The following is a 17,939-nucleotide window of genomic DNA, read 5'->3' as shown; positions in this document are numbered from 1 at the left end:
GGGTGGTCTGAGAGAGGGTGGGGTAGATATATATGGCAAAGGACGAAAGGGAAGAGAGAGGAAAGGGGTGGTGTGTGTGTGTAGAAACTTGGTATGCTGGAGTGAAGTTGAGTGCGGAGGTTGTATCCCCCTGTTTAGCGGAGAAGCAAGCCTCTGACATGGAGATATGAGCGCGTTGGAGTCGAGGTTTCCAGATTAAGATGGAGTGTGTTCGAAAGTTTAGGAGTATCAGGGAGGACACTCGTGTGGAATCCTTCGACCCCGTAGCCTCCCATCATGCTTTAAATATCATCTTATAACCATTATCTCTTTAATTATATAAAAATTAAAAAAAATTTGCTTATTAAAATAAGAGTTTTCGCTCTTCTAGTATATGCTATAGGTCTGTTTTTCTTTGTGTATGCGTAGATTTTTTGTATAATAAACACAATAATAAGAGATAAAAAAAGGCCTTAAAAACACTCTTTCTATTTCCTACGTGGGATTTTTGATACGGTCAGCACTAATGGGTGTTTACACAAACTCCTAAGAAAAATGCACAATATGCAACAAAAATGACCGTAAAGATTTGTCGTACGCCTCGGAATATAACCGAAAAGACCTTAAAAATCGCTTTCTCTATTTCCTTTGTCGAGTCAAGCGATGAATTGCTACCAAATATTTTGGTTTTTAAAGGGAAATAAATAAATATTAGGCGTGAGATGCAAACCACCTGAAAGTTCACAACTAAGACAACCCTGACGACGTTCGAAACTTAGAAGCTGTTGAACTTCTGATTACTTACTGATGTATTTACTTACCATAGAATGCGAAGAGGAAGAAGAAATATCGTCTTCCTGAAAAAAATATTGCAGCTACCACCTACCGTTGAGTAAAAACATATGGCGTGAGTAAATACCGTTGAGCAAACATGCATTGAGAACAAATGGCATACCGTTGAGTAATATCATACCATTTAAGGAATGCGCAACACGCATGTCAAAAGAATAATCGGACGGAGAAACAATAGCACACTATGAAAACAATTGGAAAATTTTGACGATGAGAAAATACAGTAATAAACCTTAGTGTTGCTTAACCTTAGTTTATAAATCGGAAATGATCGTAAAAAATATCATGTGCTTGGGAATATATCCAAAAAGGTCTCCCATATCACACCTATCGCTATTTCCGATATGGAATATTAGGTATAGTCAGCACCAGTGGGTGATTACGAAAAGGATATTGTGTGAGTTAACATATTGATTGACTTCTATCACCTACGTTAAAGTCAATCCACTGCGAGTGAACTCTGAGTAGCATTCAGCCCTGAATGTTTTTTTAATACCCGCAGACAGTATGTACTGCATATTATCAGTATGATAACATGATGGTCGATTACTTTCTTTGCTTTGAAATTTTATTGACAGTAATTGAAGGTAAACTGGAAACTATAAGCAGCAATAAATATTCATATTGAGCACACCACACTGCCAAAGATTTATCAATATCATAGCGTTCAAGATCTTCATTATCACTTAAATGACGATTAGCCACTACTCCATCGTCATTATAAAAAGCGTCATAAGTCTCCCAGTTCAGAAGCACTTATTCCTATTTTCCAGTCTTCTATTGAAATCATAGTACATCACATGAGATGAGAACTCATCTAAACACTCGTCATCATCCGTAGACTACTCTACAACACGTAAAGGAAGATTATCCTTCGTAATTATTTCACCTTAAATTGACGCAGGTTTTGTCCGAATAATTTATTAGAATAGAATCTAATATGTGTTGAATAAGGATGAGCTACAAGGTGTTAAATATTTGAAGCAGCTCCTCAAAAGATGACAGGCTCAAGGCTGCGTTGTTTCTCTGTAAGGCTTTGCCGCCCATCTCACTGTACCTATGTTCCCTAGCTCCTCCTCATCAAGAAGAAGAGCGTTGCCTTGCGGCAATGTGGACACCATTTGGCAGCTCCTGCTCCTTGTGCGCACGAACCAAACACCCGCGATCAACATCAGCAGAATGAGTGCACCTAGAGAACATGCTAAGGCCGTGGTTGACCAGGTTCCAGATGACTTATCACCTCCATCAATGCTCGACGACGCCATGGCAACATCCCCCGGTTCCTGATGCAACCGCGAGGCGAGTGCCACCAACTTTGCCGGAAGCGGTCCACATTCGTGGTGCTGGTGGGACGTAAGGACATACCGAAACCAAGGAATCCTCGTGCCGTCCTTTGCAGTGCAGCGAAGACCGTTCTCTTCTTCTATCGACGCCGCGGCAACGACAGTCGAGCCAGCCGGAGCGGGAGGAGAACGGTGCAGCAGGATGTCGTTACCGCTGCTCGACGCCCAGTCCCAAAGGTTAACCAATTCGCAATCGCAGACCCAAGGGTTTCCCGCAAGTCGGAGAGATTTCAGGCTCGCGTTGGAAATGGTGGAGTAAGACAAGGAGGTTAGGTTGCACCGCCTAAGATCCAAAGACCGAATGCTCGGAAGGAAAGCCAGAAACGAAAAGTCAGGATTGGCTGCCTTGTCGTCAACGTGAATTATTTCCACAACTGTACCATTTTTGGGCAATCTATCTCCTCCTTGTTCATTACTGAACGATTTACCCACGTGTACTTGACCGTCCTTCCGTCTTGGCGAAGAGAGTTTTTCTATCGTTTTGCCATTGGAGCCGAGTGGATTTCCGGCCAATGATAGGTCGGTCAGGTTCAACGCCCACAGAAATGTTTCGTTTGGTATGTTTGTGAGCCCGCACCTAGAAAGATCCAATTTAGTTAGCGAAGAAACATATGGAGGAAGTGGGCCGCTGATGGCGAGAGGATTTCCCGCAAAATTCAACTCCCTTAGATACGGTTCCGTTTCTTCGTCAGCCGAATCTAATATAGCGTCAACGTCATCATCAACGCGTTCCTTCTTTTTCTTTTTAGCAATTTCTACACTATAATCTTCGTCCCTTCTTTGCTGAGGCATTGATTCAGGAGATGGGAATTCAGGTAACCCACAGTCAGCTAATTCAAGGGTTTCCAGCTTGTGGGCTGAAGAAAACAGCTCATTTTCTAGCCCGGGAAATGTTTTACCATTAATATCTATTGTTAGCAAATTTCCTGAGAGCGAAAGTCTTCTAAGCTGTAACGACTTGGTGAAAGTGTCCTTTGTTAGATGAGAAATATTGCATCGTGACATGTCTAAATTTTGTAAAGCCTTCAAGGCACGTATGGATTCGGCAAAGCGTTTTTCCTGGATAAAATAGCTCCCTTTGGAATTAAGATCCATCGGCTGACCACTCGTGTTATTAATACTTACTGGAAATTTAAAAAGTGGATTATCTGACACGTCTAGCTCGGCCAATACGTTTTGAAGCGAAGAAAAGCTTTTCGCATTTGGTAACCGGTGTATTTCACAGTGGTCCAACGCCAGTCTCTTCAGTTTATCCAAATGAGAAATCGACCAATCCATATCCATCTGCTCCGGATCAGCCGCTGCAGGTGTTGTCTGAGTTTTAGAAAGATCGTTTCTACCAAGTTTTAGCACTCGAATGTCGGTCATGTTAGCTAGAAAGGACAAAGAAGTAAGCTGGAGGTGGCACCCCGATAGATCAAGAAGATGAATGCTGCCCAAGGTTGACAGCGTTGTTGGTATAGATGAAGACGAAGCTGACACGTCATTATCAGCTAGCATCAGGGATGCCAGCTTTGGAGTATCCTTGAAGGAATCACCTGTTAATATGAAAAACACAAATTAATATTTTTTCGCTGCAATGGAAATATTTAAAGCACTTGAAATGATTCTGGAAAATCTTACAAAGCGGGTGTACCAATTTGCACTCTTTGAATTAAAGTTAAAACGTCACCTTTATCCACGTGAACATTTTACAGCCATAGTTTGGGAATAAAATCGCTGTTTTTTAAATTTGAGTGAGAAAGAGTACCAAAAAATGAAATTACCGGGTAAGTAAGTACATGATGAGCTCATTAATTTCTTCCACTTCAATTTATTTCCTGAATATGGTGATCCTATTCTCTATTTATTTTTTCTGTGGTTCTTATTAAGTGGAATGGTACGTAATTAAATGATATTTTGTAGATTTTAATCAACACACAACGGTGAAATAAATAGTAGTTATTATTCCATATTGTTCACAAACAATAGCACAGTTCCCGTAAGAACATCGATACATCGAAACGACACTTCTCTAATAAGAACAAAGAGAACACAGCTATCGTTACTTGTAAAAAATCATTTAATTACTTCCGAATCATCATATTTTATGAAATATGAGTTATTCATGCACTTCATGAATGTTTTAACATTGTTTAAGTTTCAAAATATTTATATTGTTCCTCCAAATAGTGCTACAATTATGGAAATCTGATGACAAGCTACATTTGCCATTGCGCAATTTGGCTTTGGAAGTTCATGACATGCTAGACTCGCCATTTCAGCAAAAGGGGTATAAACGTAACACTCAACTAAAGTCGTAACGATCGGGTAGTATAGTTCAAGCACCTCCGTAATTTTTAAGTCCCATAAGTGTATAATCTAAAATTGAACACCGCCAGAAATATATACTCCTTTCAATTGAATTAATCTCCCCCATTTTTTCTGGCAATGGCCTTGCCTGCAAACAGCAAAATTTCATGTGCCATGAGTTAAGTTTATCAGCTCGCAAGGAAAATAATGTGCACTAGATCATTCAATCTTTGATTTTGATCTTGCACATACAATGACAGAATTTTGGAGGCGCAATTATTGAAACCATAATATCAATTAATAACAGAAAAGAGTATGAATAAAGATATTTGAAAAAATATTTACTCTTTGCGCTTTCAATTAAATTTACGCGGCTAATGTGTGGCCCTACCGCTAACTTAAACATAATCCCCATTAATAGAATTATTGAAAATCAAAAGAAAAATATGATTTATTAAAAAAAGGCTTTTTCATCACCGTTAGGACGATATGAGTTGAAATATGTGAGGCAAACAAAGGAATATATTAGCTTCTAGTACATTTACAGAGGGGTATATGTGAAAAATCTGCGAAGCAGAGCGGATAAAAGTCATACTACCTATCTTAATACAATTTCCTGTTGAGCTCTTTTCAACTTGGGCTCACCAACGTTTCAGGGAAAGGATAAATTTTCCTTGACTTAATAATTTATACAATCAATGGCATTAAAGTCGTTAGTATGTACTAAAGAGAAAATAGGTACCGTGAATGTTCCAAAAATGCTTGGTTAACATGTGTACTTGACTGTAATCAACTAATAATATTCTATAGGTCACTGGCAATACACGAAAATAATTAATTCACTAAAAGTCAGGAAAGCAATTTTTCTGCATAATGGTGTATCATCTATATTTTTTTATCTTGCATATTAATACGAATATCAATAACCTAAAACGGTATAAATGTGCCCCATGTCTCCCGTACTGAATATACTCCTCGAGTTTTTTTGAGTTCATTTTTGCATTGAACGCAAATAAATATTTGCCTACAGTTTCTTATGACTTATCTCTTAATCTTATCCCACACTTGTCAGTTTAAAGTAAACGTAAACATAATTTACTTACTCGGTATCTTATGTAGACCCGTGCCACGGAGATCCAAATGATCTAGACGATTTAGTCCCTTCAACAACTCAGCCAGGTTAGGTTCGTCACCGTTGGCAAAGAGTTTCGGATTCCAAGCTGCTTCCAATTGCTTCAGATGCAGATTTCCTTGAAGTAAATTTGGAGCAATGGATGTGAGAAGGCATCTGTTTACTTGTAGTTTCTCCAGTCCTGTAAGTGGCTTGAAGGTTTCTGGGTCTATCGTCTCTAGCGGATTCCCTGATAGGTCCAGCTCGGAGACAGAAGGCGCCTCATCAAAGAATCCTGCGGACAAGTGGCGAAGGCGGCAGTCACTCAAGTCGATGTTCTTCAGTGATCGTGATGTCACGAATGGCTTCCCTTTATCAGGCCCTGAAAATAACGAAGGACAACTTTCAATGAATGATCCTCCTGAGACTACAATGCATAAGTAGCTGTCTAAGCGTGACAACATTTATATCATGTTGGCACTTGAAGAAATTTTCTATTTTTGATCCACTTGTATCATTTAGATTAAAATTTACCGACGGCAATACAAAATGTGTTGCAATAGGTCGTGAAGTGAAATTAAATCATTTGAAATTTGACTGTGACTATTAATCAATCAAAGAAAAGTTATTTTCTTTATTAATGTAAGCAACTTCCACAAAATTAGGCCCATAAGACGACTTATTTAGGGAGTAATTAGTTAACGTATCGTATTTTAGATAAGCACAGTAAAATGGATTTCATTGAATTTTCAAAGGGAAAAGAAGTGATTTCGAATTGATTCAATTCACATGCTAAAAAATATTTTAGTCAAAATTGCTCGGACACTTACCCGTTAAGGGATTTCGTCTCAGCTCCAAGGAGAGAAGCCCTGGTGAATCGATGAACGCGCTCTGGTCGAATGCCTCGATGGCATTACCGGACAAGTCCACCTCCAGCAAATGCGTCAATCCCGCGAACGTATCCCTGGTAATTGCAGTCAGCCTGTTCTCTGCCAGGTGCAATCTTCGGACTTTGGACCCAGTAGGGAATTTTAAGCTGTCATTCTTGCCGTTGATGGTATTCCTGGACAGATCGAGTATGTACACAGAGGCACTCTGTCCACTTGGGATGGCGGTGAGGCTCCGCATGGAACAGTCAGCTACCCAGTGGATGCGGAAATAATGGCAAGAGCACTCCTTTGGACACTCCAGGGGGGGAAACTCCGCGTGTATAGGATATATAGATAGCGCAATAACTAGCAAAAAATTGACTAAGGTGGGGATGCCCCTCAAAAGCTTATTTCTCTTCATATTTGCTGTATGCGGGGTCGCAGGCAGATTGTTGACTTTTACTTGTATCCGCAGTTAGAGGAAATAGGTGGAACTATTTCCTTACAACTTTTTCAAGCCTTCTTCTGTCCTACTGGTCTTAGTTCATCGGAGGTATTCTTGTTATTTACACCTGAAAAAGAAAATGGTTTCAGTTACAAGTCATTAATCAACACTGGAATAACGTATATTATAACATAAAAACATTATTTAGTCAGAGATTGTCAACACCTTTAATTGTCATCAAAACAGCAGTTAATTTAGTTCTTTCAGTTTGTGAGTTTAAGTTTCAACTTTATCTTTACTGAAGGGTATGCCGTACGCAATGTTTTGAACTCTTAACGAGGTATATTTATAATTCACAAAAAAGTAACAGATGATTAAGTTTTATGTTCAAATATATTGAATTAATTCCACTGCAGCTTTTTCTTCCTAAAATCACAATGCTTAATGTACCAATGAACTAGGAGTCAACCACCGTAAATTACTACCACGCATAATATGTACATGATAAGTATTAAAATGCACTTAAGCCGAGAGAGTTTATCAGGCATAATATACATTGGGTTGAGACTCAGTAATGGCAAATAACTTTCATACCAAATATGCTACGTAATCATCTTAATTTATTCAATTCCGCAAAGTAACGATAGTAAAGAGATCAATCTCCAATAGTTTCCCTTGTATGCGATAAATAGCTCTATCGATTCTTTTAATTTTCTAAAATTATCGTGGAGTTTTGAGAACTGGGACATAATATTTCACCCATTAATAAAAATTATATTAATAGAATAAATATGTATAATATGTATAAAATATAAGCATTTAATTCCTTGTATTTGATTTTATGGGAGTAAAATGAAACAATTTCAAGGCAAAACGACAATCCAAAGTTAAAAAATGATCTTCACTAATTGATTTCTTTTTCAGAAAACACTAACGTCTCTAGGCATGAAATTCGAAAGCAGTTTCCTCAGGTAGATTCTTTGATCCTGCAAGCATTAGTAACGGTTGACTTAAAAATGCGGTGATTTCTGTCTCGAACCATTAGAAAAAAAATCATTTCTTTTTTTGGGTGGTCCGAAGTATCATTATTATTCATTCTGTCTCGCCCTTAATTTTATGTTAAAAATGAATTCGTTACCTTTGAATGTGGATTTTATTATTTAAACTCAAATATAATGAGATTGCGGTCAGTCACTGTCAGTTCGTTTCATGAGATAACGAGAACGAGAAGCATTGTGTGCATCTCCTTGGGTCTCATTAACAGTGGCGAGAGTTTACGTTGATCCTGAGAGAGAATAATGATTTTCAACGAACGGAATCACAACGAAGGTAACTGCTGTCATTGTTTTGAGTCATGTGGAAGTCTTCAGATGAATTATTTTCAGGACAAATGAGGGCAGGCCGTTGACTTATCGCGACTGAAAAAATACCAGTGTGGTCCAAAAATGGAATGAAAGTTGCAATGAGGAAGTTGTTACCCCAGTACTTAAGTGGCGCATATTTTTAGTAGCCAATTATGGTATCTACCCGGAATCATATGCTGCTATTCCTGTATAATAAATAATCGTATTGATAGATATTGCAAATATTTATTCCCGAATGCTTCATCATAGCTTTACTGGAAAGAGCATTGTGTTGCAATTGACGGTAAATATTATCCTTTGAACGAATCGTACGCTTTCCATGCAACTGTTTGTCGTAGACATAGCTGCCATAGCCGAGTCAGAGATGGTTTTGTAAAAAAATTCAAATTAATTTATACAAATTTTCTTTAAACAATTCAGTTATTCAGTATTCAGTGACATAGGTCCCTTAAAAAAATAGATAGAAACATTAAAAAATCCGTGAAAAAATTATCGAGGAAAATTTCATCATCACTTGTCAAGCGCTAACCCAATTACTGTTACGTCTGTTATCTAACTTATTGAAATCACAAAGCGGAAGAATTTTACCAAAAATGAAAAAAAGTGAATAACCCCGAAGCAAAAAAGTCTCCGCTCTATCATGACACAAGTCCCATCTACTAACTATCAAAGGCAAGTTTGCGAGCTCCACGAAGCAGAGGTTTTTCACCATTTGATTACGAACTCACTCTCCTCAATGTTGATTCAATACAGAAGACAGGTCAACGAACCCCGATCCATGCACCACACCTTGCGGCAAATTCGTTAGCAGCAGGTAGGTACCGGAAAGTCGAGACTAGCGAGAGACTCATTTGTGGATGGAACCGAGTAATTTTGGGCGGTGAGAGTAACAGTACGTGAATTTCCTCCGATAGATGGGAGGCAGAGCGGGGACGGGGGAGGGTATGAGACTAGGTCACACACAGTAGCAGTCGCGAAGGAGGGATGGGCGCATTGATTGATTTATTGCCCGGCTGCTGGCGTGTCTCGCCGACGACGCTCGGCTATGCAAGAGATGTGGGAGCTGTTGAGAGAAGGGGTGGAGGGTTATGTCTGTATGTGTGGAAGCGTTGAGGTGCGCTAATTGGGAGTTTGTGCTCAGCATTTTTAAGTAGGGCATGTCGTGGGATCTGAGCTGTATTTTCCGAATTGCACCTCTCTCGTTAGAGTGTCTGGTCACTGAAGTAAGTTACGAGCTCAGAAAACAAATCAAATGTTTTCTGTGTTTATTCGTGTCTATTTGTATGGAAGTTTGGAGGAATTTTATTTTTCACGCATCCGTGATGATAGCAATATTCGTGTAAATAGTTATATATATTTTTTTAAATCTCGTACAAAAGAGGTATTATCGTGTTTTGCATTTTAAAATCTAAGCTCTTTATTTTGTGTGGTCTGCCTGCGCACATATATGAAATTAAAAATTATGGAACCCGAAAAGTTTTTTTTTAACTCTAGGTATGACTAGTTATTTTTAAAAAGATGGTGCCACGACAAATATTTGATTAAAATATCAGTGAGTAGGAATATATTTCATTGGAGTCTCCCGCAAGAGTTTCAATAGCATCCAAACTATATCATAATTTATTTTTCTTTTCTCATCTCATCTATTGTTCCACCTTAAAATTGGATACATAACACACTTGTAAAGTCTTTATAAATTTAAGCGTAGTATTTGGTAGCCATGAAAGCTTTTCCAATGGGGTATTCTCTACTTTCAAGTAGGTAACCAAAAAGTAAGAGAATTTGTCTCTCTTTGGAATACCTTGTAAGCTTTAAATCCCAGTTTAAACCTCACGGTTCTCTCTATTCTTCCTTCCACGGAGCTTATTGCCTTTTTATGCATCTCTTTTCAATGGCATGCAATGCCTTTTCGTAATTATAAACCAGTCATTGTGCTGCAGTTTAACCATTGACACTTTTCTCTTCTTGATCTCCCTTTAATCGCATGTCATGTCATTTAAACCAGTCTTCTATGATTCTCTATCAAATATGAGCTGTTCAAAAAAGGTATTGTAAGGCACCAGGAAAGTTTTGAGCTGCGAGTGATAAACAACGCATGAAAATCCTATCAGCTGCTCAAACAGCAGAAAGCAGTATTTCGCAACGTTGGTCTGAGGAACATAAATTGGTTGGTGAGCAGAGGTACGCGAGTTTAATAAAAACACTGCCCTATCACGGGATGAAAGCGGTGAATGAGATTAGGTACTTATGACAACTTTGTAATGAGTTCTTTAATATGTTTCACTCAAACAAGTTGAACTTTAGTCGATTTAGTGAAGACTTGGTAGCTATTCAATGAACATTTTTGCACTGTGGCGACCAAATTAAGGTGCCATATATTCATCAATCTACAAATTATGGGCAATTATTCCGAGTAATAAAAATTTATCATTCTAGTCACCAATTGGAGGTCATAATTTAGCAAATCTGTCATTAATGTCCAGACAGGAACAGTCAAAAAAGTGTAAATTTTCATTTCTTTTATAGCAGCATGCAAATCTATATTGTAATGGATTTAGGTTAAATAATACTACATCTCACTGAACACACAATATCTATGAATTTTAATTATCAAATATGATGACACCTGTCAAATGCGTGGCATAAAAAGGAGCAGTAAAAACGGGACATTACCACGAGACGACAATATATGATAATGAGGGTTGCATAACTTCCCATAGAATACCGAACTCGGAGGAAGTTGCGAAAACGCAACATTATGTTCCCACTCCGATTTTCGCTTAAAAATCGCTTTGGAATGTAGACGAAATATAAGCTGTAATATCTATTAAATGAAATGTTGATGTGTATATTGAAGAATAAAATACTTAATAAAAGAAATAGTTACTCTTACGAAAATATATTTATCTTGCGTGTCAGGTGACTTGATAATTCATGCATTTTTAGTATTTTTAAGCATCGAAATGGTTATAAAAAACCATTATTATCCCTCAAAAAATCAGTTTTAACCTATATTAATAAAAAAGAGACTTATATAAGAATAAAATTCATTTGAAACAATTTTTTTGTATTTCTGCATCATGTTGCTTTTTCGCAACTTTGGCTAGAAATGGGTTAATAAATTGGGATGTGATTGGACTGCTCATGGTTAACTTTCAGGCACATTGACTTGCGAACCACTAAGAATTGGGATCCAAAGGTCCATCATTTGTTTTCCTGCCAGCGTTGGAGAAAACCAGTGAGATGCCTTTTGTTTGACCGATGCAGGGCCTAAAGTGCTTCTATTTAGACCACATTTAGCACTCTCACTCCTCAAACCATAGTAATACACTTCTAAATGTCTATTCTGCCTCTTGAATTTCACTCAGTAATTTCAGCACTATCTCCCAACGAAGCACTGTTTACAATTCATAAGATTGTTTCATATTATGTAGGTAAGGTTCATCAGTTTGACTTCCGCCGTGGTACCTTCATTCCCTTGTTTAGAATGATTTAAAGCAAGGAAAAATAAAATAAATGTACCCATTCTCTATAAAAATAGGCATTAACTCCATTTTGGCTATATTGTACAAGTCTAGTGATTTCTTAAGTTGGATAAAGTGGGATACTACTGCCATCACCAAGGAGTGCTATGATTACAATCGACTCGTAAAGAAATCGCTGTAAATCACCAAATTTCGGGAATTTTGAGCAGAAGACGGACGGTGGATACTAATATCTAAGCTCCTCAAGCTTATGCTTTGGTACTGATCGAAGAGTTCAGGATTCGTAATCCAGTTGAAGTTTGCGGACGCTACTAAGTAAAAATCCTCGGGTATCAAAAGTTATACGGTGCAAGCTATTCTTCTGGGTAAACTTTTTTACTGAAGCAAGCCCAATTGACTAACAACGGTGTTTGTAGGTGCCTGCGAGGAAATGGGCATCCATGAAAATGTTAATCATCTAGACCAATGAATTAGAGATGAAACAAATATTAAAAAACAAAATCGACTCAAAATTGGCTCTTTAATAGTATTATTCATAAAATATAAAGAGTTCATATAATGGATTAAATTCGAAAAATCAATATGCAACAGCAGGGTTTTGGGAGTAAATCCCGGATGAAGTCTGAGGACGTCCCAAACACAAATCGTAATAAAACAAGGTAGCCTGATTGAGAGTACATGAAGCTGTACTTGAAAGTAGCCTAATAATAAATACAACAGCTGATCCCCATATGATCTGACTCTGTGAAATTTTCACTCCTGCATCTGCGGGTTTTTATGATAATTTCAAACTAACATAATGCTTAATAAACTTTTATTTAGAATCGAAAGCGTGTTGTTGGTTTCAAAAAGTTTCGAGGATCATAAAACTGCCTCGACTAAGACATTTCCTTTAAAACTTAAAAAGTAGGTACTATAACCACGCAATTCAATCGAAGAAAAAGACATTTATTTCGCTTTCATTGCCATTTTTTGGCTAACGGCGGATAAGAGGAATCCGATTCGGGAAGAAAGGGAGAGAGAACAGTGAGGGGTGGAGAGAGAAATGGGGGCGTGGCAGATTTTCCCTCTTCCCTTTGAGTGATCAGTGCGGGAATGGAAGTGATGCGGTGTTGGGGAATGATATTGCATATGCGTGGCCGCTGGAGGCGGATGCAATATGAGAGGCGCGGGGAAAGGGTTGGGAATGCGGCGGGCGAGATATCGGCTGCCACTACGGCGGAGAGATTAGATGGGAGTCTGTGATGGGTGGGGTCAGATGAGTTTGGGAAAGCTGACGGAGGGAAGCGATGCGGAGGATTCGCAAATTATTTATTTTGGAGGAATTAATTTTATATTTTTGGAAAAAAATGCAAAAATAAAATCTCTTACAAGCCAAGCTTAGTTTTATAAAATGTTTCATATGCTCTCTAACTAATTTGAGCTTGCTTCAAAATTTATACTTTAAAATCTCCTGTTTTGCAAATTCTTTCATTTCTGTCCTTATGTTATTCCTCTTTTTTACTCTTGAAAATACTTGAGTAGTTTTTGACAGTAGATAGAACACATATTTGAAACCTTAAAATTTTATCCACCATTCCCATTTTACTGTCAGAATCTCTCTCCAACTTAATTATGAAACTCTAATAATAAAGCTAATAAAGTATTTCATAAAACAATAAAAACCTTTATAGTGGCACAAACATTGATCGTGAAGTTGATGACTACAGTGAATTTAGGAACCGCAAAGCAAAACTTGCTGAAAGAAAGCATAGGAAATGCATTCTGATTGGAGTAATAGAAATTCCTCCGCACCTCTCGTCGGAAATATAGGCTTTTTAGAGCTTAAGCATAATTGTTTCAGTTCAACTCAGAGTGGAACAAATACTGCCACTCGTGAAAAGAAAGAATAGCTTTTGAACGAATTGATCTTTGATCCGATCGAACGATTGGATCTTTGCTAAAAACATTTTAATCGCGGAGGAAAATTGAGGAAAAGAATAAGAAACCCAGTTTCTTCATTCGATTAGCTTCGAAATTTTTACCCATAACTAAACAAAAAATAACTATCCTAAAGTGAAAACTATTCATAACTAACATTTATTTAACGGCGTAATCTTAAGTTTGCAATGAAACCTCGGCACGGCCTAAATATTTTCTTCCAAGGTCATATAGCCTGCCAAATTTTCTTTCCGTCGGTTAAGTCTACTATTTTATTTTGTTTAAATTTTACTGAATAATAATTTCCAAATATTGTATTATTACTATTATTATATTTTGTAATGGTTTCCAAGCGTGCTAAAGAAATTTTATTCATAATATATGGCACATTTTATGAGGCATAGTCATAAAGTAAGGGCCGTTTGGTCACAAGAAAATAATATACCCTTATGAAACACATTTCATTGGCACTTTTAGTAAGCTACAAAAGTACTCCACTTTTCTAGATAATCGCCGTTCACTTCTTGGCTTTAGTCGCACCTCTGCACCAGCTTCTTTAACTCCTCTGCATATAAACTCGTCGCCTGAGAGTCAAACCAATTGGATTAAGCCACAGGCTCACACTGCTGTCAAAACCAATAAGAAAATTCAAGGTTTTTGTTGGGAACTCTTTGCCCATCTTACATTCCCTACATTGCACCAAGCGACTATTTCCTCTTCTTGGACTTGAAAAAGTGGCTCGGCGAACAACATTTCGAAACCGAAGAGGATCAAATGGTTCAACTCTCAGGCGACGAGATTCTATGCAGATGGGGTTAAAGAAGCTGGTGCAGCGGTACAAAAAATGCTAAGAAGTGAACGGCGATTATGGGGAGAAGTGAAGTAGGTTTCTAGCTAACTACAAGTGCCAATAAAATGTGTTTCATACGAGTATATTTTTCCTATGACCAAACGACCCTTATTTTATGAATATGCCTTGTACTATGATTCATAGATGAGCTATTATGCTAAAAACGTATTTGTAAAATGTACTGCCAAGCATTGCCTTATTTTCAATGAGTGGCAATCCCTTCATAAGATTGCATCTCCTGGGGTGTCTAATTCTACTGATTATCTATGTATTGCATTGTGATTTTTGGGCAGTGAAATAAATATATTCATTATATAACTAAACATACTTTTTGATTGATTGACAAACAGACATAATGGCGGGAACCTCTTAATTTTTATGTTATTGTATGGATTTAATTCTTATAATAATAGTATATGAAGTATTTTATTTTTCATGTTACAGGCATCGCGCCTGCAGTCACATAAATTATCATGATATATGAAGATAATTCTCTCAAGCCTAGCGGCGATGGCATTGCGAGGACGGGAGCTAGTGATGAAAGGGGTGTGTGATGACTGCGGGACCGTGAGAGAAAGGGTTCGGAGAGTAGTGGTGGAGGGGGAACGACAAAAGGATAGCTGCTGGCGGGATGAAGGCGATTGAGACAGAGGAGGGCGAGAAGGAATGGAAGAAAGACAGGAAGTCAGACGCTGCTGGGAGGAATTTGAGAAGGATAGAAGGGAATTGAGGAAATGACGAATGGGGAGTAGATGCGATCGAACGGGGCGAGAAGCAGAGGAGGGAGAGGGTTGAGGTTCTACTGCGCATTCCATTGTAGTCGGTGTCTCCAGATAGCCCGCATCCATCCAAGAGTGAGAGGTAAGCCCGAAGAGACTTTATGAGATCTGAGTCTCTTTCACGAGTAATTTATACTTGGTGTTAAAAGATGGGGATCAATCAATTCCATAATATTCATTCCTATGATGTCAGGTAATTGCTGCACCTGTTTACTGGCTCAAGTATGTAGGCAGGGTGGATAGCAGCTAGTAATCGACAGTACTTCATGTAGTTAAAATATGGGTCACTCTTCATTCATTCACATTCATATGTACACCTATACACCAGCCCCCTCTATAGGCGTGAGGTGGGGGGTGTTAGGACACCACCCGTTCACATAAAAAGGAAATGCTCTCACGAAATTACGGCTAGCATTTGTTATAGTCCCTTATCGTGCGAAGGGAAAAAGAATTCCCATACCTATCTCTTAGGCAAAATATCCCTCTTTATTTTTCGTTTCGGCCGGACCTCGAAATGCATTGGGGTTCAATGTAATGAAATAATTTACTCATATAGTAATAGGGATCTTACATATCTAATGGGTTGGTCCTGATTTTCTATGAGTTAGAAAGGAGAGTTAAAAGAGAGCACAGTTGAAGTCATCATTCTAACCAACGTTCCCACCTTCTATTGGCGGGTGAATTTTAGCATTTATTCACTAATAAATGTACTTTAATTTAGCATTTAAATTCTACGAAAAACTTTATTTGACCTCTGAAAATAAATATTTTTTTATTTTGGGAAGATATTTCTTGCTAGAAGTATCGCGTGGTCTTATGGTGTGTAAGTGTGTACAAAAAGTTAAAATTTTTAATGATTGCGCCCATGAAAAGTATTTTGATTCAACTTACTTGCCAATCCAAAGCCGTTGTATGCAGGAGAAATCCCTGCTAATCGCCCATCATTATATTTTATCCCTCTCTGTGGCATAACAGAGGTATTTTTTAATCATTCTTTCATTCCTACTGGCATCACAATTATACAGAGGCATATACAAATAAAATATACTTTTACATAACTGTGGATGTGCAAAACATCACAAAAATAATGATTTACGATACGCATGAAATATACTGCTTTAGCAGTGGGAAACTTGGAAAAAATACCCATGCCAATCGTATCAGCGAATGGATTGCTCTGTAAAATTATTCGTAACTGCATAAAATTATGAACTGTGCAATGAAATTCTAATTTTCAGATGAACTTTTCACGATGAAACACAATCACATTATAGAGCAATTTAATTAATGATGGTTACTGACTGTTTTGTAACATGAGGTCATAACGATTTCGTCGAATAATAGTTCATTATTTTTCCATAAAATTTGGATTTATCGGAAAACACATTATTGGAATATATGCTTGGATTAGAGTGGAGCAGAATAAATGTTTCCACTCTCATATAACTACTCATTGGTTGCATGCGAGGCAGAAAGGTGGGCGGATGGTGAAGATGCAGATAAGGGTTGAAATATGAGCTTAGCTCGGCGAAGGAACTCTTAGGAGTGGAAGGTTCTCTGCTGCTTGGACAAGGAGTTGCGGGGCGGGGGAAAGAAGGTGACTGCGAGTCGATGCGTGGAGGGAGGAACGGAAATCGAGGGATATTTAGTGATTGGAACAGAAGTGCGAAATGGCAGACGTGGGAATGGAGAAAGGGAAAAGGAATGAACTGACTTCAGAGCTGACAGCCTTTGTCTCTCCTCAGGTTTCCTTTTGAATGGAGTGAAAGGATGGAGATCAGACTCGAGCTTTGGCAAGACTCGCTTTTTTTGCATCCCTTGTGATTTCGGAGAAAATGAGAAAATAAGATTGCCGGAGATACCTTGCTGAGTGAAGGTAGAAGTAGAGGCATGACCAATCATATATTATCTTGATTGATGCTCTCTCTCTCTCTGAGTTTGCTCAAGGCAGTGGAAATCAATCGAACCGTGAAGCAACTGTTACCTCTAGCACAGTATCACCTGAATCTCACTGGTGCTTCTTTTATTTCTTTGAAATATTCTTTGAAGAAAGAGCTAAAGATTTGAAAGATATCACAGGTGAAACGATTTATACTGAAATAAAACCACATCGTGCGATATGACTTGATATGACTTCAACCTGACTATGAAATTTTATCATCCGATTTAAACAACGTTCATTTGTGGCGCCAGAATGAGGACTCGAAATTAATCTGAGCAAATGCATGTCTGTATATTCGTCCAACTATAACAGTTTTTATGCTGTGGATGGTAATAACATTAAGGTAACAGACGAAGTGAAGTACCTGGAAGTTAAGATAACCTCACACCTCTCGTTGGGAACCCATATGAGGAATATTTGCGGCATAGCCCTGAAGAAATTAGGATTCGTCAAGCGTATTGTGGAAATGTTTTTCGGATGAGAATATAAAAGATAGGTGCTTTTTTGCACTCACCCGACCTCACCTTGAAAAGGCAGTGAGCGTATGGGAGGAAGAAGATAATCCGCGAACTGAATAAAGTACAAAGGAAGGCTGCGCAGTTCGTCAAATACTGCTACGGGCGTGCAGACAGCGTTACCCAGATGTTCAGCGAATTAAGCTGGGAGCCGCTGGAGACTCGGAGGCTGCGCGATAGGCTTAAATTGCTT

The 17,939-nt window shown here is 38.2% G+C and overlaps 1 protein-coding gene across 2 annotated transcripts in view; it reads right to left on the bottom strand.

Moving 5' to 3' along the window:
• Positions 1-1,381: 1,381 nt before the first annotated feature.
• Positions 1,382-17,939, bottom strand: part of LOC124153664 (chaoptin-like) — a 78,836-nt gene continuing 62,278 nt past the window's right edge. For both annotated transcript variants that reach the window (XM_046526962.1, XM_046526963.1), the window contains exons 2-4: positions 6,408-7,018; positions 5,570-5,959; positions 1,382-3,712 (exon numbers count right to left, since the gene is read on the bottom strand). In XM_046526962.1, the coding sequence (XP_046382918.1) occupies positions 1,839-3,712; positions 5,570-5,959; positions 6,408-6,867 (2,724 nt within the window). In that variant the 5' untranslated portion in view covers positions 6,868-7,018 and the 3' untranslated portion in view covers positions 1,382-1,838. The remainder of the gene's footprint in view (positions 3,713-5,569; positions 5,960-6,407; positions 7,019-17,939) is intronic.

The sequence above is a fragment of the Ischnura elegans genome, chromosome 2, assembly GCF_921293095.1.
Source record: "Ischnura elegans chromosome 2, ioIscEleg1.1, whole genome shotgun sequence".
Lineage (NCBI taxonomy): Eukaryota > Metazoa > Arthropoda > Insecta > Odonata > Coenagrionidae > Ischnura > Ischnura elegans.
This window is presented reverse-complemented; position numbering and strand designations above follow the sequence as displayed.